At 43.5% G+C, this 27,015-nt stretch overlaps 1 protein-coding gene across 1 annotated transcript in view; it reads right to left on the minus strand.

Moving 5' to 3' along the window:
* Positions 1-26,695, minus strand: part of GAS6 (growth arrest specific 6) — a 41,431-nt gene extending 14,736 nt beyond the window's left edge. Inside the window, exons 1-8 of the mRNA XM_037378136.1 lie at positions 26,397-26,695; positions 25,836-26,002; positions 11,914-11,938; positions 11,039-11,101; positions 5,808-5,930; positions 4,126-4,245; positions 1,964-2,089; positions 712-833 (exon numbers count right to left, since the gene is read on the minus strand). Coding sequence (XP_037234033.1) covers positions 712-833; positions 1,964-2,089; positions 4,126-4,245; positions 5,808-5,930; positions 11,039-11,101; positions 11,914-11,938; positions 25,836-26,002; positions 26,397-26,466 — 816 coding nt within the window. The 5' untranslated portion in view covers positions 26,467-26,695. The remainder of the gene's footprint in view (positions 1-711; positions 834-1,963; positions 2,090-4,125; positions 4,246-5,807; positions 5,931-11,038; positions 11,102-11,913; positions 11,939-25,835; positions 26,003-26,396) is intronic.
* Positions 26,696-27,015: the final 320 nt, after the last annotated feature.

The raw sequence follows: 27,015 nt of genomic DNA on the forward strand, positions 1-27,015 counted from the left end.
AGTTGCTGTACACACAGTAGGTTAGGGCACTTTAATGTCCATACTCTCAAAATACAGTTGTTTTGGTACTGAGAACATTTCCTCTTTCCTTCCCTCCTCCTTCCTATCTGCCTTGGGGGAATGTTTTCCTATTGCAGAATGAAATCATACTCATAAGATACAGGTTTTCTGCTGCAGTATTATGCCTGCAACAAAAGATGTGCTAAGAACTTGCTGTTGGTTGGTTTCTGCAGAAGCAGCCCGTGCCACTGAAGCCCATCAACCTCAAATGCCTGGAGGATAAAAGCGTCAAGTGCAAGTGTCAGTCTGTAACTTAAACCATACACCCTGAGACCTTTGCACCATCCCACTGGGTCTAACTCAGAAAAGCTTGTGCAGCCAGAGGTAACTCGTGAGTCTAACTCAGAAAAGCTTGTGCAGCCAGAGGTAACTCGTAGCCAAATGAGACAGCTCTGCCAGAGGGCTGGCAGGGCTATCACTGGTATATTCTTTTTGGAATGGGGACAGGAGGAGCCCAAGAAGAGAGCCTTTAAGGAGAAATTTTCTTTTCAAGAGAGCTACTGTTCCCAGCTTATGTGACTTTGCTAATATGATTCCCTCATGCTGGTCACTCAGCTCAAGTGGCTTTGGTCCAGAGCTTCACCGGTTATTCTTAACTGCAATGTAAAATAAAGGTCTGTTCTGCAGTTATGGCAAGGAAGACTAACATACCTCACACGTATTCATGTCCCGGGAAAGTTTTACTCCCCCTCTGCCATCGCAATGACAAGTATAACTCCCTGGCGAGTTGACACAGGTCTGTTCACAGAGCTTTTCTTCACATTCATTTATATCTACACAAAGAAGAGGGGAGAAAACAGCAACTGAGTTTGTTTAAACATGAATCACTTGGGGGAAAAAACCCGTATCAGTGCTGTTTTGTAGCACCTTTCATTTGAGCATGCCCAAGTGCTCTGTAGCCAGTACTTACCCTACGCCACATCTTTACGGGAGGGAAGAGTTAGAATTAGCATCTGCACAAATCTATTTTCAGAGATTCCAGCTGCCCAAAGGTACACAGCAAGTCAGTGGGAAGGCTGGAAGCAGAGCTCAACTCCTGGTCTGCTGGTGCAGAGCTCTGTGCTTTAACTTCTAGACAAGACTTGCTCCCTTCAGGCCCCTTCTGCTACGCCTGTGCTGACTGGCTCTGGCTCCTTCAACTCACGTTCAACTCAGGGACTGCTTGCTTCATCATTGCTACTCAGCAGGTGGATCCTCAACAGACAAGTAAAAGCTCAGTTTCTCATTCATTATTTTCTTTTTTTTTTTTTTTTTTTTTTTTTCCCTTTGGCTTGTTTTTTATCCGCTTCACAAATGAATGCAGGAAAACAAACGGCAATGGCCCACAGGGATCTCTTCAGGCAGACATAAACACTTAGAGCCCGGTAGGGCTGATTGGCGTGCAGTTCAAGTCATTATATTAACTTAGACAAAAGGCAGGGAACAATGCTAGTTTTGGAATACTTTCAAAACTTACTCCGTTGAGAAAGCTTGCAGGCAGTGTAGCCAGCAGAACTGTGCATGGTTCCAATGCATATTAAGCTCCTAGTTCAGAGTAATATCACAAGACAGGTTTTGAAAGAACAACAGCTAGTGCTCTGTAACTTTTCTTGTCCTACAAAGAGAGACAGCAACATGCACAGATGCTTCTGAGCTTCCACCAGATCTTACACTTGTCATAAATTCAAGAAACCTCAGTACTCTGGCTCGTGCAGCTTGATTCAAGTCATCAAAGATGAGTGCAAACTCAATGAACTCGAAGATGACTGCAAACTCCAAACCCACGACCAGGAAAAGGGAACAGAAGTCCACAGTGCAAGCAAGATTACAGAAGCTTTTACCGAAGCCTGAAATTAAATTTCTGGTTGTTTATAGCTTTAAATCATGTAATAAATGCTAACATGATGTTATTTCATGAGCTTACCCTGACAAGTCTTTCTCGTGTCATCGTACTTGTAGCCTGCACCACAAATACATTCGTATGAGCTTATTAAATTTTTACAATGAGCTTCTCCACAGATGTCTGCTGATGCTGTGCACTCATCTATGTCTGTAAAACAAGCAATTAAACAACACAACTTCAGAGGAGTATAATCACTACACTGTTCACATACTGGAGTGGGCTCAGGGTCAAGAGATCCCTACATTACTTTGGTAACTGAAAAACAGTATCTTTAAGAATCTGCTTCCAGGGTTAGCTAGCTATAAGTGACTTCAGGCTTTCAAAACCAGTTTGTCTTTCTTTCTTTAAGCCATTAACCACTACTGGAAAAAACAATGCAAAGTGAGCCAGGAGAAAAACTGTAAAACAAAAAAACTCCCACAAAACCAAAAAGCCCTGCTTCATTCAGGGGGCTAAAACTCTGGGTTAAAAAAGCAGCAAGCAGGAACTGAGGAACAGCAGTATGAATTTTACCAAAACACAGAAGGAACAGTCACCCTGTAGACATCATAGATTTTTGTCCTCCTTCCTCAGCCAGGCTAACAATAATTTTTCATGCATTCACGAAACTAAGATCTAAATCTGTTGATCTGTAGTGGCAAAGGGAAACTGAAGCTGCCCAATTTGTCACAGAGCAGAAGTCATGTCTGAGAGATGTCGTGGGGTTTCACCATGAAGGCAGGCAATGGACTGGAACTGGAGGTCCATAAAAACAATCAAGTGGGTTTTTAAAAGTTAACTAATAACCAGGAAAATCCTGGTGTTGACAAAACATTTGCAGTATACTGAGAGTGCGATATTTACTTTTGCTTTCTAGTACATGTTAAAACTATGATTACATGTTACACCTTGTGATTTTCCCACGTATGGGTAAACTGGTCGATGGTAGTCTATGTAGTATGCTATGTAGCCTACAAATGAACAGACAAAACCTAACTTTTTAGTGTGTGAACATGATGACAGGAATAAATGTGAAAGAAAATTGAAATGCAATGATAAATGTCAGGTGGCATTAACCACAGTTGACAGTAACCTCAGCAATCAGGAGGGTCACAAGCTGAAGCTACAGAATGCTTACAAGCTATGTTCACAGTGCTCTAATAGAGAGTACTAGGGTATTACACAAATATACATAAATACAGAATCAAACATAATTGCAAGCCTACTTGCCGTCTACCTGTCCATGTCAACTGGCACCAGAGGACAATTCAAAAGTGATGCTGGCTCTTCTAAGCAGCTGTTCCCATTAGAAAGCCCATGTAATCTATACAGCCATGACTTTTTTACAGTGGAAATGACACAGAAATAAAATGTCACTGTTTTTTTGCTGGTAGCATTAATATGTTGTTCAGATCAGGTACACAAACTGTTTAGAAGTATGTCCTCACATCCATCTGTAAGAGTTGCATACACAGACTTACCTGTTTTTTCATGAGATACTCAAAACTTTAAGAGCCACTTGTGATCATTAATAAGTCTGTGTCTCAGCCTGAAGTTTCTTAACACTTTTAAAATCTCAGTTGCTTAAGTTTGGGTTATGTAAATTCATTCTGCAGTTTCAATCAAGTACGCCAGATCCCTGCTTTCTGTTCTCAGCTGCTACGTAAAATAGCTACCGACCTTCACTAGGGCCTTTCTACAGCTATTAATATTCAGTTGCAGTGAATTCATCCACCTGTATCTACCTGAATTCAATAGCTGCCACACATACCCAAATTCAGGAAAAAATTAAATAAGAAGCACACAAAAGAAAAACAAATGGCTGATATACTATGACACCGTGAGACTGGAAAGACTCCTAATGATGCAACTGGCCAGCCCTTCCTCCTCTCAATGTCAGGATATGAGGACTGATCAGCTAAACCAATTTAGCATAACCCAAGTCGCAAATCCTCTCAGAATCATGCCTGTGTTATGATATTGGAGAGCAGCATGGTGTGACTGCTGACAAGCCCAGGCATGCCGTTCTGGCTGGAGCACCCAGTACCGCCCCAGCAGAGCACAGCTAACAGGAGCTACCAGCAAGTCTCTGCTGAGCTAGGGAGTAGACCAGGGCAGCTCAGGGCAGCCCAGCTCTCAGAAATACAGTCACAAGACACTAAGCACCCACTGAAGTAGCAAAGTGAGCAGCCCACAAAGCTTACCTTCACATGTTTTGCTGTCTTTAAGAGTGTAACCACTGTAACACGAGCAACGGTAGCTGCCTATCTTGTTGAGGCACAGCTGGTTACAGCCACCATTCTGTGTTCTGCATTCATCAATATCTATGTCAGAAGAAAGTGTTACAGTCAGTTTTTCACCTCTAAATAATCTGGAGGGTGAGTGTGGGATAGGCATTGGGAAGGAGAAAGACCAAACAAGAAACTCTATTACAGCTGCAACACAACGATTACAAAAAGCACAAAGACTTAATTCAGACACATCAAGTACATTAGCTCAAGTTCATTTAATAAAACCCAAAAAGACAGAGAAGGAACTGCTGAGTCTCTCCTTCATAGCTCTGAGAACACAGAAGAGTATCTTTAGTCACTGTGGAGGTGAAGAAGTTTGTTTGCAGAAGCCAACTAATTATAACCGATGTGTTTTATACCATAACTAACTTTTAAAATTATACTATGACCAGTAAGTTCAGGATAAAAGCTTTAAATAAACCAAGAACTACATATCCTTACTACTACAGAACACATAAGAACACAAGAAGTTTTAAGTTCACAGCTACTGAGCACTATGAGCTAAACCGTGCTTCACCGAGTTGGCAGCCAAAGCCTGTTAAATCCAGCAGAGCCCAGATTTCACCCTCATTCTGCCCTACTGCTCATTATATCCCATTTGTATATGGGACTCTAGAGTTAGCTGATGGGCAGAACAGCACATTTCATGGCATTTCATAAGAAAAAGAGGACATACGCTTCAGACCGATCAGTTGCTGAGCTCTCAAAGCTGATTGCACACTGATCACTCAACTGTCTCAAATGCTTAAATAAGCTGCTTGTGAGTGATCCTATAATCTCCCCACAATATTTACATCAGAGGGAAGGGCTTTGGATCTCCTGCTGTCTTGGTTGCCACAATTCTGGACTGGCTGAATGCGATTTCTGGCAATTACTTAATATTGGCAGGCAAAAAAGCAGTGGCCCTGACAGGAAGCCTTGCAGGCAGCAGCAAGAAACATAAACCAGAGAACAAGAGGAGGGAAGATAACTTTGGTACTTCATAAAAGAATAAATAAAGCACTTGGGGGGCTTGGAACTTCTTGCACAAATCATTTCTGCCTAAATATTCTCTTCAGAGGTGGATGGAAATACACAGTGGGATTAAGCAGTATGGAATAAGGTCCTACTAGCAAGGAGGCTTTAACAGAAGAATTTAATCAGTTTGTGCATCATCACACTCAGACCCCAACTTGCCTGCTGGCAGTAACTGTTCCCATTGAGGGATGTTAGAAAGGAAGATGGGCCAGCTTCTCTGGCTCTGCAGTCTGTGATCTGTTTCACCAGGGTTCACAGCAGCAGCCGCAGCAGTTCTGCTTGAAAAGTCACTACAACTCTGCTTCTGCTGCCCCTTTCAGAGGGGTGGGACAAAATGTTGGAGCATAACTTCTTAGATTACCTTGCCAAGATCAAGCTGAGATCCATTAAAATCATATGAAAATGTTGACGTGAAAGAGTTACCTGAGCCACAGAAGGGTAAAAACATGAGCAGTGTGTGTGGTGTGGTTCAATCCTGTGACTTGAATTGTGCAGCACAGTATCAGTGACCATTTGAGAATACAGCAAAACCCAACACATCTCCATTACAAGTATAAAAGATAATGAAAGCCAATTACCTTTTTCACATGTTTTTCCCTGCCAGCCATGCTTGCATTCACAATAGAAGTCCCCCTTGAGATCTTCACATTTGACAGTCCCCTCTTTGTGACAAGGATCAGGAGAACACTGGTTTGGCAAATCTGATTTATGTAAGGAATAAAAACCCCAAAACAAAACAGAACAATACATTGAAGTCACTGAACAATCAGGTGTTTCATTCTCATTAAAAGTCAAGAAGCGTAAACAGCAATGGGGAATCACTATCAGAAATACTCACACCTGGCAAAACTGGAAGCTAATTCGTAGGGCTCACATGCCAAACAAGCTGTGCCAGGAATTTTGCAGAGCACGTGCAGTGGAATTCATTTCATTGCAAAAGGGAGTGAGCTACCACTCCCGTATCTGAAGGGCACATCCTGAAAGAAACAGCTCGAAGTAGCTCATTTTGAAGAAAGTTAATTCTACTCTCCCTGGTTTTGGAGAAAATAGAAAGCAGGTAGTAACTAAAGTACTCAAGGAAGGACAGGTACTCTTTTTCAATTACTTTTGGTAGTTCAGCTGAGGATTTACCAGGGCTCATAGATTTGTGGCTAGCAAAGGTTTATATCTGAATTTTTTGTCAGAGCTGTCCAACTCAGGCTTTTCTGTTACACAGAATAAGAATAAAAAAAAAATAGCAATGTGTTAACAGCGTAAGGATAGCAAACCAGTAATCCAGTTCACAGACAGCACAATGTTCCTATGGGGTCAGCACAGAGTAAAGTCTGCCACTGATTTTTACGCCAAGTTCCAATAGTTGGCAAATGGATTTTGTCCATAGGAAAGCACCAAGAGATTAGTCACTATACTTTGGGGAGGACTGGGGAAACAAATATCAAACTATTCTGTAACTGCTCAATGAATGGAAGTCACCTGTCCAAATTCACCCTACCCATCTACCTGCAAAACACCCAGGGACAGTGCTTTGCACAGATAGCTAAGGGAAGGATGAAAGAAAACCCTTGCCCTTGCAAAAAATTAGTTAGTCGCTATCATGTAGTAGTAACCTGTTAGACCAGTGTTCTAGATCAGTGATCTTTGAAAAACATGAATGTGTTAAGTGTCCACACAACCTTAACCAGAAGGAGCAGTGCAGAAGCTCGTTCTGTAGACTGCAAAGCTCACCCAGTCAAAGCGCCTTTCTGTTTACATACCCCTTCCAGCAGTGGGGTTCAGGAGGGACAGGCCTTCTGCAGCCTTTCTGCCCTTGGGTGAACTTTAATCACAGTCCAGTCTGCCATGGATGCCACCTTCTACAGAGAATGTCTGAACCTGACCATAGCCTTAGCAAACCTGAATGAATGTATATTCACCATGGGACTGACCTTCTACACTGGAGCAGTTAAACAGTCCCGCTGTCCTCCGGACTCACCAGCAAATGGAATGTATTGGAAAAGGAAACCCTACGACTTGAATGCATGATGCCCACGCTTCTCTTCTGATGAACATGCATGGCAGCTTCTCCTGCCTGACCAGCTGTGTCCCCACAGTGGGGGTGACATAGCTGCAAAGCAATGATTCTGCCCAGTTCTTTGGGTGCATGATACAGGAACTGTTGGCAGCTGCTGCAGCCAGCAGCCTTTAAAGGAAGAACTACTATCATTAGCAATGGCTTCTGCAATCCTACAATTTTGGCAGCACATGCTTACAACTCAGCAGAAACCTGGTTCAGTGCAGACAAAAGGAAAAGTTTATGAAAAGTGGACCAGACAGGAACATTTCCAGCACCTGATCAGCAACAGCCCTCTGCAGACCAAGTTTGGTCTGTGATACTAGATTTGCAGTGCAAAAAGTGCTCAGTGGGTACACATTAAGCAAGCAGCAGCCCCTGTTTCATACAGTGGTTCTACCGAGACCGATGCTCACCAACGTCCAGTTCAGACTCTTCATAATATTCTGAAACATTATTTGTGAATTGATGGGCATATGCGGTGGCAGGGAGTCACATAGGGAGAGAAGCTGTTTGTAGATTAGTAGCCCCGTCAGACTTCTCAAATTGAGAGAAGAATTGGATTAACATCTACTTTAGTCAGGGTTATACTGCTTCTGCATGTCTCTTCTTAACTTCCTCTGTGTGACCCTGAAATTTACTTTCATGACAGGCTGCTTTGAAAAAACTTTAACATTTATGTGAGTGCAGGCAAAAGCAACTCCTTTTGATGTCTTATAAAGCACTGAACAACATTTTTGTTTGCAGTGGGCGCCTTAGATTTGAATCACAGTAATGGTTGTGTTGGCAGGTGCCTCTGGAGGTCACTTGTCCAACCCCCCACTGCTCAAGCAAGCAGGGCCACTGAAAGCCAGTTCCCCAGGACACTGTCTAGACAGGTTCTGAGTATCTCCAGAGATGGAGACTCCACAACCTCCCTGGGCAACTTGTGCTAGTGCTGGTTCAACCTCACAGTGAAAAAGTGTATCCTGATGTTCAGGCAGAACCTCCTGTGTTTCAGTCTGCTTCACCGCCTTTTGAACCTTTGGTTTGCCTTGCGGACAGCCATTAAGATTAAAAATAAGGTTAGAGCATAGGCTCAAATGTTGGATAGCATTTGTGTTAATAGTTATCAAGAAAAAATGGTCAGATTCTTGGGCTGCAATGCACACCAAGTTACCTGAAGACTGAACTTGGATGAACACAGTGTTGCAGTTTATTCAGATTACCATGGAATAATAATTTCATATTTATTTATGTTCATCACATTATACAATATACAAGTTTTCACCGCCCGTTTCTCTGTAGGGTATTTGAGTTGGACATAAGGACTGTCTACTGCAAGTTCAAAAACTATGACAAATGCACCTGTCCACTAGGTACGTGTTTATAATAAAGATTCCACTGTTCTTCTGAAGAAGACTAACAGATGCCAGAAATCAGCAGATGATTGGCAATGGCTGTCATTAATACAGTCCATTTTTGAAGTCTATATGGAAACGACTTAAGTACACTGACTGCTGCTTCCCATTCATTCTCTGCACTGTGAATTCATGTTTTAATATTCACAAAATAGCGCAAATAAAACTTCACCAGGAAAATGGTAGGTGGCAAAGATTATGACACTCACAGTTAAAAAGCAGGCACGCATGACCTAACAAAAATCCCATTGTGTTTTTTAAGGCCACATGCAGCTTCATTTCAAAAAAACCCTGTAGAGTTTTCCAAACTCTTGCAGAACGAAATCCCTAATTCCTAGCTGACCTACAGGATCTCTTTTAGAAAAAGTTCCAGATCTGCCGACCAAAGTACAGGTCTCTGTGTGTAAGGTGAGCATCTATCTGCAAAGCAATTGCCTTAAATTCTTATTGCAGTCAGTGGAGATCTAGTCAGTGCAATAAACAGTCCAGAGTGATTTAGCTCTCCCCCCAGAGCAGACACAGTTTGGTCAGTGGAATCCCTCTAGAACTACTGGCTGCAGATAAACTCTCTGCTGACTGTGATGGGAATACTGCTCGTGTAAGCACCTGTGCTGGAAACACCTGCATCTACCTCTCTGAATCTGGAGCTGAATCTTCCCTGTAACCCTGATCTAAAGATCTTATGAAATGGAGAATCCTCAAATACTCTGCTAAGCTGTCTAAATCACTGTCGCAGCTAAAATTTGTACCTTATTTCTAGAATAAACTAGTCTAGTTAATCCCCCTGCAGCCCTTAGGTTGTGCAATGTCTTTGTATGCCAGATTAAAAGAGCCTTCCACTACCTTGTTTTGAGAAGAGAAAGGTTGTTAAGAAACAAAATTTAAATGTATCTTGCAGGCACAACCCCACAGAGCTACATAGTCTTTTGGCAGCATCTGTGAAAAATTAAGAGGCATGCTGGAATTGGCCAAGCACAAAGCCTGTCGTTCTTCCAAGTGTTTCAGGCTCCTTCTCCATTACTTCTCCTGTGAATTGACAATGGCTAGCCAAAACTCAACCATTTAAAAATATTTTAATATTTTAATGGGGGAAAATATTATCATTTTATTTCCAAACCACTGCATCTGCAATGGGCAAAAATCCCTAAAAACAATCATTCAGCTTTTATTTTTTCAGATTTTTTCATCACTACTCTTTAGACTGGCATTTCTAAAACACTGATTAGCTGTTTAGAACAAGCGTTCCCAGTTGATGCCACCATTTTCAGCAGAAACTCCCATCTCTTTGCTGTGCCACACACATGAGCAAAAAGAAGTATCCAGCCTCACATCCCACTTCCAACTAGCTGACATACCGCAGCCGACACGGGCACCACGGGTCTGAGCATTCCCAGTCAAAGGACTCACATTTGTAAGTGCTACTGCTGCATTATATGAGGGCAAGTCTTCACATGCCACTTAGTAACCTTGGAATTCACTCTTCAAAAAATGTTGCTGTAATGCAGTTTATAAACATGAAAGGTCGACTAAATCCTGAGCCTGCTTTGGTAGCACTGGTATAAACACATGACTAATCAAACTTGATCACACTAAGGAAGAAACTGAACCACAGGGGCAAAAATGAAAATAAATATGCATACATGCGATTTTCTCCACATTTGAACTGATGTTCTCCCAGAACATATTTAGAATATTTATGCAGCTTTATACCTTTAGCACAGCTAAGCTTCAAGAGGGAACTGGAAAGGTATTAGAAGAGTTCATTAAATTCTGGTTTCTAATGTTAGTAATGAACAAATACCCCTTCCCTCCCCTACACAGTTACCAGTTTGGCTTCCAAATTGATTTGAACTTTTAAAGGTTGTAGTATTTAAAGCACAGTCACATGATGCGTGAAACTGATCTCTTTTATGTAAAGAAGTCCGACACAGGCCTGGGTTTGACTTCAAGCTTTTTTTAAAGTCTTTAAAGATTCCTTAATAGCAGGGAGCCAAAGCTGACATTCAAGAAAAAGGAAAATGAAAGGCCAAGCACAGTGTACAACCTTATGGCAAATCCTATTTCTCACCCCTCTTGCTTCTCAGACTATTCAGACCTTAGGAAACTGGTGGGAAAGAAATGTCTTGCATCATAAAATACCAAAGCACTGAAACATGACAGCTAGATGGTAATAGGTTATAGAAGGGAAAAGGTCTTGTTTTGCTGCTCAGACAGGACCAGCGATAGGGAGTTTCAAGCCTAAAGAACAGGAAGACCAGTACTAAAATACTATCGAAAATAGAGATGGCTGAGCTGGTCCCACTTCTTCAGGTATTATGAGAAAATATTTAACTACAGTATACAAACCAAAAATGCTTACTATGAACGCATGTAAGGAAATCTGGACTTCTTGTATAGGGCGACCCATATTTCTGAATACAAGCTGAAGAACAGAAAATGAAATTGTTATTATTATAATGATGACATGGCAACTGTTCAAAGCATACAAAATGATACCTGGCCTGCAAGAATTTGCAGGGGTGCAAAATCTGTGCAATATTATAATCCCCCAGATGTCTTAAAATTCTTCAGTTCATTAACATTTTTTAGCTCTGATGTACAGTAGTTATAAGCCATCTGAAGAGGGTGATCACTTAACCAGATGCTACTATGATTTTAAAAGCATGTTAATAGCTACTGAAATTTGACGTACTAAAACTCTTTTAAAAAAATCTAAAAAGCACATGGAGTTTTCTCAAACTGTTGGCATTTGTGATATGTAATACTACATATTAAACACAAATGTTTATCTTATATAAAAAAAGAAAACAATATAATGCCATGACTATGATACATTCAATAGAATAAGCCAGTGGTTCAATCAGTAAAGGCACTATTTTTATTTTTTTTAAATTAAAGACATTAGTTAATAGCTAAGTTAATTAATGCAGGGAAAAGATGTAAGACGTTACATTATCTACTAATGCTGCAAGCTACAGATACAACTGCAACATCAACGCTTTAACATGCAGAAAACACATAAAGGATCTCTCTATGCAAATCTATACCTAAGTAAAGAACACACCTCAAAATCACATAAGGAACGTAAAGTCTATCTTAAAAGTTAGCAATGCGTGTTTATTGCAATGAGATTTCCATTACTTTCCTTAGCAGAGACTTCAGCTGTGACAATCTCCAGTGTTAGGTACCACATACCAGCACTGTCACAAAATGAAAGTAAAAGCTGCAACTCACCCAAGTATTTCGGGTAAAAATATTCCTGTAGAAGGAAGAAAAAAAAAGCAAAGATTTATTGAATAATATTTGCTTCTATTGTCATACCATTGAAGAGCTACGGTTAGTTTGGTGGTCTTGCATGGCAATCATTTAACATGGTCCAGCATCCTAATTTCTTTATATCCAGAGCCAGAAGCAACACAGTATCATATATGCATTTTGTCTTTTGAAAAGGAAAGAAACATTAGCTCCAGTCTCAAGATATTTTTTGGCAACAGCTGACTTGGTAAGTGGTAGTGGCTGAGCATGAAGCCACTTACCCACTGTCCAAGAGGAAAAGGTCCTGACGGCATGAGGTAAGGGAAGGAAGAGGAATCTAGAGACAAAACTCCCGAGGGAAAGTACAGGATCATCTAGTCACTCAGTGCCTCCTCGGAGGCCCTCTGCTTCATGCAGAACATGGGCAGCACCCTAACATCACTAAAATAAAAAAGGTACCTTTTGCTTTTACAATGAGCACCCTACAACTTTAACAGCAACCATTGCCATACCGCCCACTCCATCACATCATGGAGATGTTCTGCTCAAAGAAAGGAATAATGATAATTTGCAAGTGAGGGGAAAACTGACATTCATTAATCTAAAACCAGACTGCAAAAGGCATTCCCATTCCTCTAATGGTACATGGCCACACATTACTGTTCTCTATCTTGTGTCAACAAAGTGTAGCCATACAGTGGGAGCAGCAGTTTGCTGATGTGATGTGGATCTAACCTTGCACATTAGAAAAACGATCAGCATAGTGAAGCCTTGCCAGGCACAAGAGTGCCTGTGCCAATGCAGAGAAGCAGCAGGAAAATGCAGCGGTGCTACCTGCAAGTGTGAGAGATTGGCCTAAGCTATCATTAAACCACATTCTTAAAAAAATTACAAAAATGCATGGCCAGGAAAAAGCATTTTTTTCCAATTTCACTTCATACTGGATTTCATAACGTGTAAGTCACTAGTTAAGCACTGTTAAAATTGTCATTGAGGCATGCAATGAGGGAAAACTTGTGGATTTTACCAGTGCTTAATTATTTTATTTTTAAACAAAGCGTTTCTCAGCTAATTAAGAAAGCATACGCATAGCATAATTCTCTTTCATACAACGTGAGCAATTTTCATATAGCACTATCAGCAGTGAGACTGGGACAGTAAATATCCTGTATTCTACAAAATTACTTTGGTCTGTCCAATGTGCAAAATAAGGAACTATTTTATCTTCTCCTTTTATTACAGATGTTTGGATAAGCTTATGCATATATACAGGCATGTGCATACAACAGAGACAGGCACACACTTTGAGTCTTTTGTTTAAGGTTTAGTTTTGGAAAAGACAAGTCAAAAAAATACAGTCAAAATAAAAGTAAATCTAAGCAGTCTAAGTATTCAGATGAGTGCACAGCTGTGCTATAACCACAAACTGAACTTCAGCCAGCACTTGAGGAGAAAAAGATAGCGGCATGTGATGAAATATTACAAATATTTTTTTTCATTATTTCCCCTTTATTCAATACGCATCACAAGAATGTGCAGATGTGTTTAACCACCAACAGGACAATCCAGACACTGGCAAGAACAACTTTTTCTGCACTCACAGAACAAGAAATAGGTGCTTTTGTATTCATGGCCACCAGCCTAATTGCTCCAAGTCAATGATGGCAAAGGCATAAAACTTCATTTTCTCCTTGACCTTTGATGAATGAATTGAGTGCTAGAAAAGTTGTATAGAGTTTAATTTTGAAGGAAGGATTAAGGTAACTAGTTATTTTCATTGCACAAATAACTTTCCAAATGCAAACTGACTGTATATTGATTCGATGCCGATTGAACAGTAGAAGAGTGAAACTCCAAGACACTGTACCACACAAGCTTCCTTTCACGAGGTACATAACAGAGGTAAGTGATTTAAACAGGAGGCTATTAATAGAATTAATTTAACCCTTCTTTCCCTGTATTCCTCATTTGCTTATCTTATACAAAAGTACTTGCTCATCAGTAGCACTTCTCCAGGCATACAGGACTTGCTGATAATACCATTCAAAAATAAAGCAACATGATCACAGGTTCTAACATTACTCATTCTTGTATAATGAACTTTTAATACTTCTCCGTAATCATTTTTCCTTACAACAGGCTTCTGGAAATACAATGACAAGAGGTTTCCATTCAGCCAAAAGATTAATAAAGGATGAAGGACAAATTATCTTCCACCTTGAGAAAAGGAACCTGCCTAAACTGAAAATAGCAATCCCTTTTCAAAAACACTGATGACAAGTTTTCCCAGTTAAAAATTGAAGTTGTGCCTAACCTGCACAGAAAGACAGCCAGACGTGCATTATTTCTCGTGTGAGCACTCAGCTCCATGATGCCCTAGTCTTAATGACTCACAGATGTCAGGGAAGAGTCAGGTCTTTGCAGAGTCAGGTCCCTGTTAAAAGTCTGAGACTCATCTTCCCTTCATCAGCAGTCTCCAGCTGTATTTTCAGGATCCATCAAAAATGCCAAGAGAAATGCTTTGAGGCTTGCTAAGGAGGAGTTAGCAAAGATTCTGTGTTACTACTTTGCTAATTTATCAACATTTCTCAATTTTAGCCTCACCAAACATCTCACCATTCAGAAAGCCACCCAGTATTCACAGGATCAAAACGCAGGAGGTTGTTTTACTGTGACCACCGTGGCAGTAAAAGTCACCATGGAAATACACTAAGTGTTAAGTTTTCAGCTTGGACTCTAGTAAAAGAAGTCAACATTCAAATGTTGTCAGCCCTTCTCCTTTGGATCTTCTTGCCTAATTACTGCTGAAAATAAAAGCAGGAGCAATGGGCTTTTAAAATATAAAGCTATAAACAAAACAATGCTGGACATAAACATCCTCTGGATAGGCTGCTGTAGAGATGCTAACCTTACCAAGCTTTCTAACCGCTCTGTCCGGTAGTAATCCATCCCAGTGGATGCATGAGCAAGACAATATCTTGCAGAAGCACCACCCTCCACAGAAGACCAACCTTCATGAATGTAGTTGCAATAATTCCAGCCTCCGTGCCTGCTCCTACCAAGAAAACCTTCATGTATTTCCACCCCTCCTTTCTGTAACCCAACACAACTTCTGGCTGGCTGGCTCCCACATACCAACCAGTATGACTGGGACACCAGGAGCTTCAATAGTCAAGGGCCTGGCACCAGGACACCCACAGCCTGCAGACCAGCATGTGGTATGAGTTACACACCACACATCGCGTGCCACCATATAGCTCAGCAGAGTACAGCTCAGCAGAGATCTCAGGTAAAGAGGGAGAAATAGGAGAGACTGGGAAGTGCCTCACATCTACAAGTCTCCACCCTGTCAGTGAAACGGAAAGGATGGCATGGGGCCGGTCCCTCCAGGCAGGTCCTGGCTTGCTTATTTCAGCTCAGTTCAAGAGACTGTCCAGGAGACAGAGCTATGATTTGACAGAAAAGAGTTTAGCTCTACAGCCCCAACCCCTTTCACATGAACATGTGTACATGCTAGAAGCAAGTCTTTCAATGCATTATAAACAAGTACTGGTTTCCACAACAGTAGTGCAAGACCTAGGAGTGCATGCTTTTATTTCAGGGTCGAGTGACACCAAACACTTTTTCATGGGGTTAAGAAGTTCCTCTCCCACCTACATCCAGAGTTTTTTCCTACCCTTATAACACAGCCACTACAACAGTTAGTGTCGATATCTAAAATGAAAAGAGAGCGCAAGTTTAAGTGTCCTCAAAAAAACCAAGCCAAACAAACACACCCCAAAACTCCAGGTTGTTCTTTTTTGTATTTGTTTCTTCTTCCAGACATTCATGGTTGCAGTGAAACAGTTAAGAACAGTTTCTGTGGAGCCACCCCCACAATAACCTGCATTGAAACAACTGAGGAGAACAGCACCATGAAGGTAAGAATTCATAGCAGGGCTGTGGAGTCAAAGGGGCAGAAGTACCTTCATCAGCTTCCCCACCAAAGGAAACCTACAGTGTGACTGGGGTCACCACCTATTTTCAACTCTATGGCCAAACTCTCCCTTAGTGGTAAAATCCAGAAGTTACACAAATTATACTGGGTATGCATCAGTCCTGCTGCATTTTTAGAGAAGATGGAAGAACACCAAATCAGAACAGGCATCAACATGAGTCACTGTATAAAAATAGCCCTTCTGAAAACATAACAATGACCCTGTCTACACCAGGAAAATGTTCTCACTGTTGCTTGAAGTAATTGGCAACACTGGAAACCTCAGCCAAAAGGGCCTGCCAACGGCTTCTGTTTATTTTGCTTGAGTCAGGTAAGCTTGATCAGCACTGAATCCGATCAAAATCACGTTTGAGCTGCAGTGGCAGCAGACAAAAGATGTAGTTGACAGAAGGACTGCTCATGTTCCTGGAAAACTGGCTCTCGGTGGCCCTGCATGGGAGTTGGACCAGATGACCTCCAGAGGTGGCTGCCAGCCGCAACCACCCTGCGATTCTGTGATTCTGTGACTGCAGCACTGCTAACACTAAGGGATCTCACAGACTTGTGTTAGCAGTGGTAATTTCTAAAAAGCACTTTCTTAGTTACCTAGTTACCTCTCAGAGAGCAGCGCCAACTCCCACATCATGCACTTTTCTCATTTCCATACAATGACTCTCCCTTTTCCTCTTTCCTTCAGGACTGAATATTTGTCTTGGGCATGGCTCGACCTCCTCCTTTATAAATGTACTTCATGTTTCCACACTGCAGGCCTGCACTACCCTTGCAAAGCAATGGCCGCTAGCAACCATAATTTGCTATAATTTAGTGTTTGGCAATTGTTAACTGGTATAACCTGAGAATGCAAATCTCATTAATGTTCAAGAGCTCTCTCCATTTTTTGAAACCCAGGCTTAGGCTTTTGATTCATAGCAAATCTCATGCTGAATTATTAGGCCTTCCTCCCATACAATGTAATTAAACCGTCCTGTAATTCAGAATTTTAAATATGTAGAACCTATAGGTATAGAAGTTATGCTCAAATCAATGCCATGTTGCTTCCACAAGCTTTCCCTCCCATTGTGAGGAACCCTACACTCAGCCAGGTTAGTTTGCTTCCTACTTTGGGGCGATCTCCATTTTCCATGCAAGAAGCAAGGAGAACTCTCCACAACTTGGCACGTAAGGCTTTAGAGAAACAAGCAGGTCACGTTACAATCCAAAAGCAGCCTCCACGTCTCATCTCATACCACCAAAGTTACAGCTGTTTAGGGTAGCTTTGAGATTTTGTGTCCATTCGCAAAGCGTCCACTTCACACTGACCAGCTATTCTGGTGCACAGACTGTGACTGCCCCTTCCACTGAGTTGTTGATCTTTACAAACAAGAAGCACTCATGACCACCCTCTCCAGCATCACCCATTTCATAGAGACTAGGTATCTCTGCAGAATCCTGAAGACTGGAAATGACGTCTGCTGTCATAGCTTCACTTGCCCTCTTCTGAGGGGCAAGGCTATTTCCCAACAGCTTACTGAGGTGCCACTTCAGCAAAAGACATTGCTCTGCAATGAGAAAAACCTCACCAATGACTAGAATGTACAATTACTGGGAAAAAAAAATCATGAAAGGAAAGAAAAGAAGAAAAAAAAAATGTTTCTGTGTGTCACAGCCAAGCAAAACGCACACTTACATTTGTGAAGATGTAGGGGGCACAGAGAGATGGTTTCTATATGCAGCCTGAGGCAGGGTTTGATTGGACGGTAATGGTGTGAAATAGATGTAACTGGTGCCAAGGGCCAACTGAGAACATTTGTGGAGTGATTCCAGTGCTGTATGTGCTTTTGAGTTATTCTTAATGCACTGCAGTCACGAGTGCCTTGAGGTTTCCTCCGCTGCTTCAGGCTTCAAAGGCTACTTTCCTTCCAGCTGTATTAATGTGCAATTTGAAAAGAGGATCTCAATTTGATAACAGATCTTCACTCGGTCGGTGTTGCTTGCTTGAATCCTTACTCATTGCATTAGTTAAAATATTTGTACGTGTGGTTAAATTAACACTCAGAAATTTTCAGTCAAATTAAGCAAACCAGGATCTGACAAAACACCTAGTGTAAGTAAAAGGGGTCTCCCTTCAGCATCCTATATTCTGTCACTACTCTGCAATTACTTAAACTGTATTTAAAATAGAACAGATTCTATATCTCATCCAACATGATTTAAATGTCTGTGATCTCTCCTGCAGCTCTGTTAACATTTTACCCACTGAAGTAGAATACTACATTTTTTTCCCCTTCCTGTAATCTAGTGATACTGTTTCTTAGGATTTTGCTTACCTGCAGAGGTTGCAGCAGCTCACACTAACAGTGTTCAGCCACTCTGAGGCTGGATTTGGCCTCAGAGGGGACGGGCAAGCAAGGAATAGGGAAGTGACATATGAGACAACACTAAGTCCTTTCGACAGAATCTGATCTCATACTTCCCTGTTCATTATTTTAATAACTAAGTAACTTTTGCTTTTCTCTTCCTGTCCTAAATGTTTTCTGGAATTGAATTAGGACTCCCTGTTCTTGGAACTGGCCGAATGTGGTAGCTCTCCAGATGCACATGATTTTGTACAGTGCAAGCATGACCCATTTGCCTTTTACCTCTTCATTCATGCACCCCTCTGTCCTGCCAGGTGTGCAGAGTGAAAACAACACCAACATTTGTCCCCACTCCCTGGGTACCCTCCTTACTTTCCAACTTTGCCCTTCCTCTGGGTCCCACTGCTGATGCTCAAAGGAACAGGAAGAAAATCCAAAATAATAAATAAGGAAACTTCCCCACAGATGTGTACATGTGTGGACAGCCTCCAGAACAGCAGGTCATAACAGAACAGTGGTGAAGGTAGAGATATGGAAGGGAGACCTGCTGAAAAACTTCAATCAGATTCTCCAAGACTTCATTGTTCACTCACCTCTTTGACAGCATGACCTGTGATAATCCTTTCTGCTTCTCCCCTGGCACCTGGCCTTCCCAGCCTAAACTCAACACTGTCCTTTCCAACATGTTGGTGCAACCCTTTGCGAAGTTGCATGGTGAACTGGACCTGGGAACTGGACCAGCTGCAAAATGATCCTTTTTCTCTCCAGACTACTTTTCTTTAGATTGGTTACTTAAATCAGTCCATGCAGTTACAGAAATTGCTGTGCAGGAAGGGTGAACAGAATAGGCAAGGGAGTTGCTGATTCCAACTAGATCAGCTGAGCTCCCAAATGTGAAACCAAAGCCTGAAAAGTAATGGGAATGGAGGAGATGCAAACCTCCCTGCTATGCCCTGTCTCAGTTTCTTCTAGATCTCCGATGGTGATTCCATCCTTGTTCTTTATACTTACTGGAAAGTAAATGCTTGTAATTTGTTAAGTTCACTTGGAGTTTAGAGCACACATGAACCACAACTGCCAATTTACACAGAATCAATGTTTATCTTACCTGATTCTTATGCAGCTGCACTAACAAACTGTATTAATTCCCAGTAAGCTGCTCCACTTTTTTTTTTTTCTCTGTGTTTTAAATTTAAAAATAAAATTAAATGAGCCCATGGCCACAAAACTGTTTTCTTCATTTTTTAATTGGCTTTTTCCCCTCTCATGTATTTATTAACACTTATTCTATTCCTCTAAAAAATTACTTACCCTAACTTTATCTGCTTTTTCCATTATCTTCTTTCTTGACCCAAACCTGTAAAATGTCCCTGCTTAAATTTATCCCTCTTAGCATCTTTTTCCATCCTAACTTCAAACAGCCCCTCAGTGTAATATTAGCCTCTTTTGTCTTCTCTTGTGCCTTCCCTCCTGCTGCACAGGAGGATTAGCATGTAGTACTTTCACGATGTGGTGTTTCAGTATTTCCAGGTCTATTCTGAATTTCTGGGCTAAACTCACATGACTGGAAACAGATAAAGATCAGGTAGGCATGAGTCCAGCAGAGCTGATGGAGCTGTGCCTGCTTCCACCAACAGCAAACCTTGCTCACCCTTCTCAGTAACTTTTGATGAAGCAGCATTTAGCTAAGAAATGTATGACCTGCCTTCTAAGGCAGGCAGGAGTATTTTTGTCACCCTCCTGCTACTGAACTCCACCACCACAAAAAAATGCTGTGTCTGTACCGCCAACTAGGTAGATGCATCCTGCTGCACAATGCCAATCTGTTTGCCTTTCAGATCAGTTAGACCCAAGGGATTTTGGTACACCACTCTCCCATCCTGTGTTTCCTTTATATGAAACTACAGGGAGAAGGAAGAAAGGAAAGGGAGAACACCTGGCGGACACCAGGATCTCATCCCAGCAGAGAGGGGATGCCACTGTGGCACACAGCTAGGCACTCAAACTTTTCTACTTTCTTCTTCTCTCCTTCAATCCATTCCTGGACAAAAGTCTAAATCTCCCCATATTTTCTTTCTCAAAATCTGTTAAGCAGGTACCACTGTGCCTGGAAATCCATTCTTCCATATTCTTCCATGCTTGAGTCCAAGCAGGTAAAACCATCAGCACAGAATTTTCCGGTAACTCTTTCCCTCTCTCAGATGAATTCTGCACCAACAAGAAGAGATAGAGAAAGTTATACCAGCTATAAATCTAGCCCTTCTTCCACACTGCCAAAATGCCGTAACAAATCAGGATATTGAGAAGAATTTTCACTCCCTGGGTACTCAGATTTTTGCCTGGATCTAGAAAGGAATATTCTATACAGGGACGATGACATCTGTATTTAAAGATGGTATCAGTATTTTTTGTGTCTAGATTACACAACATTTGCTAAATTACTCAAAGAAATTTTACACTGCTTTACTCTCCCAGTAACTCCTTTCCTCTGCTACGTGCCTTCATAGTTTTCTGACTAGTATTTACAAAAGTGTACCTACCTTGCTACTCGAAGTAAGACCTAAATGTTGTCTGCCAAGCACCCCTCCTAAAAGATCAGAGTAAAATTTGGATTACTCTAGTCTGTGCATGCAGCTCATCTGTGTTATCGTGACCACGTCACATAACAGAACAAATAAAGAAAAAAACCCCAATGAGCCTGTAACACTATGAAAACAAATTAAACTGACCATTATCACACCCTATACATTGCTTCATCTGCATTTCAGCTTCTCAATAAATGCAGCCTAGCAGAAAAACTGCTGACATTGCTGGACATTTTGTTAAGATCAGTAATTTTCAAAATGTGACTGTAAGAAGTCCCCAAAAGCCTGATCTGGCCTCACTGCTGCCCTTGCCACAACTGGGAAACTGGACTAGATGAGTGGACTGGAGACCTCCTCAGTGCCCTTCAGCCCACGTCACCCTGTGATTCTCTGCCAGTGTTTTGTGTATCTGACAAGCCATAGATTTTAACAGCAGTTTGGATGCAAGTGCCTCAAAAAGCAGGAGAACTTTTCATGTGCCTGCCTGTGAATCAGATGTTCATTCTGCACGCATATGAAAACCAGCTGGCTTTCCAAGGTACTTCATAGAGGGACAAATTCATGAAGAGTAAACACAGGTGGCCAGCGTTTCTGGTGGGCCTAACACCTTTCAAAGTATTCAGCATGGCAATTCCAATGGTGACCTGCAGGAAGACCAGTAATTCTTCAACAGTAACAACAGCAAGCAAGATGTGCAGTGACAGATGCTGCACTGATAAACTGGTATCAAATTATAAGAGGCTGCATTCAATCACCTTCCCTATGCTGAGCCTTTCAGAACAGAGAAATTCCCTCCACAAGGACACTTTTTGGTCTATTTATTCTTCAGAGAAATCCAACATTTCCAAGAACACCAGCAACTACGCTCCCTTCTGCCCTTTGTTTTACATGCTTGGATGACCACATTTTTAGAACAGGTCAACCAAATTCCAGAGCAGTTTATCAGTTAGTTAACAAGCTGTAATACCTTGACTGCATACCAAGGTCAAATATTTCTGCAGTACTGCTTTTTATAAGGCCTCATCAACATTTTAAGTAAGCTAACATTCTTATCTCTATATCCAAGATGTTTTGCAACTTCATCACATCTATCACACCCAGCATATCTTTTTAATAGATACCATTTAGAAACAGTCCTCATACCTCCCATGAGCATGTTTTCTATCTCATATTATCTTTTCATTTTTCTGTTTGGTACCTCTAGCATAAATGAAATTATAAACCAGGAACCATCCCAGAATTCTGCAGTAATATCTAAGTATGTTATAATCAGCTTCATGAAAAAGATAGGCTGCAAGACTCATTAACCCAGGCTCACACTTGTTTTTACCATGTATAGTCATACAAATGGCACAGACTGAGTTTTGTTCTGCCTCCTAAAAAACCCCACAATCTAAAAACGTTTCAATTGATCTTCCTTCCTCCAGTCTGGGCAAGCTGATATTTATATTTTCCGTAACATAAAAGACAAAAGCTGCACTGGCCTACAAATGAATGGCCATTTGGCCCCGCCTAATACACTATTCTTAGCAGCTGAAGTAAGTAATCACACATGTGGCAACACCCACATTCAGGTTTCAGAAAATGTGTATCTGCTGCTGACTGCCTGCAGATGTTGCTCTGGAAAGCTGATCACTGAAACAATGAAGGCGCAGAGAAAGAGTGCTCTGCTATAGGTACGTGATGTTTCATTTCTATTTACTGGTCTGTCCTGTAAACAGGCATCTTTCTGTAAAATGTTTTTCTTGGCTAGATGTTATAATTGGCTGGATCAAGCTATGGTTTTACCTGGGAAGCATCACGCAAGCTACGCTACAGCCTTGCTTCATCTTGCCTGAACTTCTGGAGCTGTCTGATTGAATCAGTTTATGCAATTTCCTAACACATATTTAAGTCATAGGTCTTGAAATTAGACCTTGAAATTCTCTTTACACAACCACAGGAGAGTTAAGAATGGCACGATTTGTAAGGACTCATACATTTCATTACATCACCTGATGGGGGGGGCGAGGCAGAAGGGGGCGACAGGGAAGAGAGACAACACTTGTGCTCACATCACAACACTTTCTTGAGGTCGAACAGAGAAGCAGCAAGCTATATAGTCTCAAACTAACCTTCAGTTGTCAAGGCTGCAAGACCGTTTCTCTCACGGGACAGTAAAAACAGCTAAATACCTACATTCACGCTCATCCGACGCTTTAAAGCATAAAACCTGGGAGACACAACAGCACAGATCAGCAGTGCACTGATGTGTTCCTCACGGCTTGCCTACTACGAGGTTAGCCACAGGGCTCAGCGCAGGGCAAGAAGTGTTTCTTTCTGCCATGACTTAAGTAGTTAGCCCCGGTGACCAGGTTCAGCAGGCAAAGACTAAAATTTCAGCCTTCCTAAACTACAAGGAATCAGCAGCAGCTGTCAACAGCAATCTGTACATTTCCCTGGTCAATAAGAAGTCCTCACCTTACCAGCACGGATCAGCTACAGCCTGACAATATGCTTAAGTATGACTGCAGTTACTGTAATTCCTCAACTGCTAGGTGTTGTTTATCAACAGTATTCACCTTTCCTGAGTCAAGTCTGTCTCAGCTAGCTTCCCTCTCCTGTCAGCCAACAGGACAGGACGTACAACACAGCATCAGTGAAATGACAGCATAACTTCCTAGCCTTTAAGAGACACTTCCATTACCTCAGGTATGTATTAATAGTCTGTCCATCAAATCCACAAATACTGCCGGAGGAGTAGTCACCTATGCCTTACAAAGCACTGAAGGCATCCAATGTGTAGAATAGTAACAACCTGCACACATGAACTCTGCCACCATGCATTAGAAAACTACTACTCAACCACGGCTGCTGCCTTCATGTCACATACCGATTGCAAAATGGATAGGAAAGGCCATAAATCCCCTGATAGGTGGTGGCTCACTTGCTTCCCAGTCAAACTGAAGCAAAATAACAGGAAGGAGTAGGACATGCTGCACGTAACAAGTTCACAGCTCTTTGGAAGTGTATGTCTCAGAAAAGCTAGAATCTTATGTCACTGCAGGCCTAGAAGTATTACAAGATACAGTACTTTGGTAGAAGTGTGTGCAAAATAAGCTAGGGGGCACAGACACTCGAAGATCCTCTAGCCTAAGTGATATTTCTTCAGAGGTTTTCAGAACTAGAGAGACCTAGCAGAAGTAACAAAGAAAATGCAACAAAAAAATCAAAATCATTTGCAATGACAGAAACTTTGCATTGTCCTGCAAAACACACTTAAACGGCATGACTGGATCTTATATTTATGTATTTACACTTACTTACATATTTAACTATCATATTATACATGGTAAGATTTAAACCAATTTTATTTCACTATTTCCATTACAGCTGGAGAGCTGTATATTTTGTCCAATACACAAAATAAGTACTGACTATTGTTAAAAACTCCTGACACATTTACGCAGTTTACCACCCTCTAAACTGATCTGTCAATGCATCATCGCCTTTGGCTACTTTCTTGGCCAGAAGCCAGTCAGCAAAACTGGTGACCTCAGATCACCTTTTTTCCAGAATGCTACAAAATCACATTTGGGTTATTTTTTCCTGCATTTGCTGCTATACGGCTAGTATTTACACCGAGCTAAAGTTATGTTATTCAACATGAATTTGGGAAGAGTTGTGCCTGCCATTCTCGCCACATTACAGTTATGCATATTATGTATTGGCTCACTTTTACAGGACAGAAGCAAACATTGCTGCATGCAGATATGACTACACGTACACAAAGAGGTGTACCGTTAAATGCTGCCTGGGCAAGTGCTCCTTAAGCTTTAAATTAAAAACTGTCAAAAAGAAAAGCCAGCATCACAATGTTTTTGCCATACTTGCTACTGCCTTGTGACAACAAGCTACAGCACTTTATATCCAGCGCTGAGCCTGCTAATGAAGCACACATGTCAAGACTTGTCTGACTGAAGCATAAAACATCTCCTCAGATGAGTCCCTCCCTTGCCTGTGGGGTGTGTGTGTCTGTGTACACACACACACACACGCTCGCTCTCACTCTCTCGTGCTCTGTCCTATCTTCTCCCTAGAGCATCATATTATTAACAGGAACACGCTGTGCAGCATCAAGCTTCAGTTTGAACACCAAGAAAATCCACTTCCCACTGCTAAATCAAAGCCAGATAATCCCCGAGATGAGAACAGCCGATCCGAAACAGCGTAGAGAGGTGTCAAGTAACTGGAAGAGTAAGCCAAGCTTAGTAAAGCAACACAACTGCATCCACATGCTGTCCAAAGTGAGAAGAAGACTGAAGAGAAAAAGTCAGCCTTGAGAAGGCTGGAAAAGTCCGCTACGCCGGTGGTGTGTGGGCTGTGACTGCCTGCGGGACTCCACACTCAGGGTTAGAAGCACGGCAGGACCACCCTCCCCTACACACACTGTCCTGCTGCTGTAGTGGCAGGTCCTGAACCTACTGATTCCAGAATGCTGACCAAGCTCAACATGGCCCAAGAGGATTAAAGTGTGTTTACAACACACTTCTTCTGAGAAACCCCTATTCTGACACACACCACAACATTAAGGGGTTTTTAAATACAGCTGGGATGGGAGGCTGAAGGGAAGAGGGACAGTAAGGTGTCCAGACAGGGCACCCACCGCATTGTATCGCGCTGGTCTTGCTCCACGGTATCACACCAGGGGTGAGGAGGGCCCTTCCCCCCGCGGGCAGCAGGCCCGGGCTGGGCTGCTCACCCCCACCACCCCCGCCCCGGTGTTTCTAACCGGGCAGCACCCGCTATGCCATGTGGCTTTCAGTCATGCACCTAATGGTTCTGATTCTTCCTCCTCATCATCCTCCCCCCCCCCCCCCCCCCCCCCCCGCCCCCAACCGCCTTCCCCAGCTGTGCATGCAGCTGGCACCCAGCCGCAGATGGCCGGGGGCGGGCAGCGCCGGGCAGCCCACCCGCACCCCCGCGGCGGCTCCGTGCCCTCACCGTCTCGGGGTCGTTCTCGAACACCTCGCGGGCCTCCTCCTTGCTGCAGTGCTCCTCCACGCACTCCCTCTCCAGGTGCCCTTGCCTGGTCTCCTCGAAGATCTGGTAGGCTCGCCGCTGCCTCTGCCGCAGGAACTGGGCAGCCTCCGGGGCACGCAGCAGCACGGCTGGGCCGCCGGTGGCCGGGCCGGCGGGATGGGGGGGGAGAGGAGGAGGAGGAGGAGGAGGAGGAGAGGAGCGGGAGGAAGGAGAGGCAGCGGTGAACAGCGGAGCCCGCCTGGCCGCGCCGTAGCCCCCCTCCCCGCACACCGAGCCGCCCCGCCCGGGGAGCACCGTGCGCCCTCCCCGCCCGTGGGTCCCCGCGGCCTCGGCGCGGCCCCTCACGCCGCCAGCCCCGCGGCCGCCGCCGCCCACCGGCAGCCCCCGCCGGCACCGCCGCCGCGAAGCCGCGCATCCCCCCCGCCGCCTCGGCAGCTCCCCCGGCCCGCACCTACACGCGCGGGGCGGTGGGGGATGCTCGGCGGCGTGTGCGGCGGGGACGGGCCGCCCTGCGGTACTCACTCTGCGAGGAGTCCGCCGCCAGCAGGACGAGCAGCAGGGCGGCCCCGAGGGGCGCCGCGGGATGCGGCATGATGCGGCGGCGGCGGCCGGGCCGGGCGCTGGCGGAGCGGGCCGGGCGGCGGCGGCGGCGCGGGCGGGGAGCGCGCTGCTACTGCGGGAGCGCGGCGCCGGGGAGCCCAGCAGGGGAGCCGGGGAGCCGCTCGCCCGTCCTACCCAATCGCTCGCCAAGTCCCCGCCGAGCCGCGGCACAGGGACACACCTCGCGGCGGGCAGCGGCCCGGCCCCGCGTACCTGCCCCGGCGCTGGGGAGAGGCCGTGCCCAGCTGCGGGGGAGTGTTTACCGGGAGCCGGGCCGATGGGCGGGCGGCGGCTGCGCCCTCACCCCCGGCCACTTCTTTTTAATGGCTCCGGGCCCATCACTGGAGGGGCAGAAGCTGGCACCAAACCTACCAGCGCCGCCTTATGCTGGGAACTCGGGTTCTCCCCACACCCCGATACCTCTTCCCTTCACGGCTAGATTTTCAGTTTATCCCACTGTTTTAGGATAAACTCCTGGGGGAAGAGGTGGATGTGGTTTATACCAACACACTGCAAGCCGTCCCGTACTGTCCCGTGTCCA

This window comes from Falco rusticolus, chromosome 2 (assembly GCF_015220075.1).
Source record: "Falco rusticolus isolate bFalRus1 chromosome 2, bFalRus1.pri, whole genome shotgun sequence".
Classification (NCBI taxonomy): domain Eukaryota; kingdom Metazoa; phylum Chordata; class Aves; order Falconiformes; family Falconidae; genus Falco; species Falco rusticolus.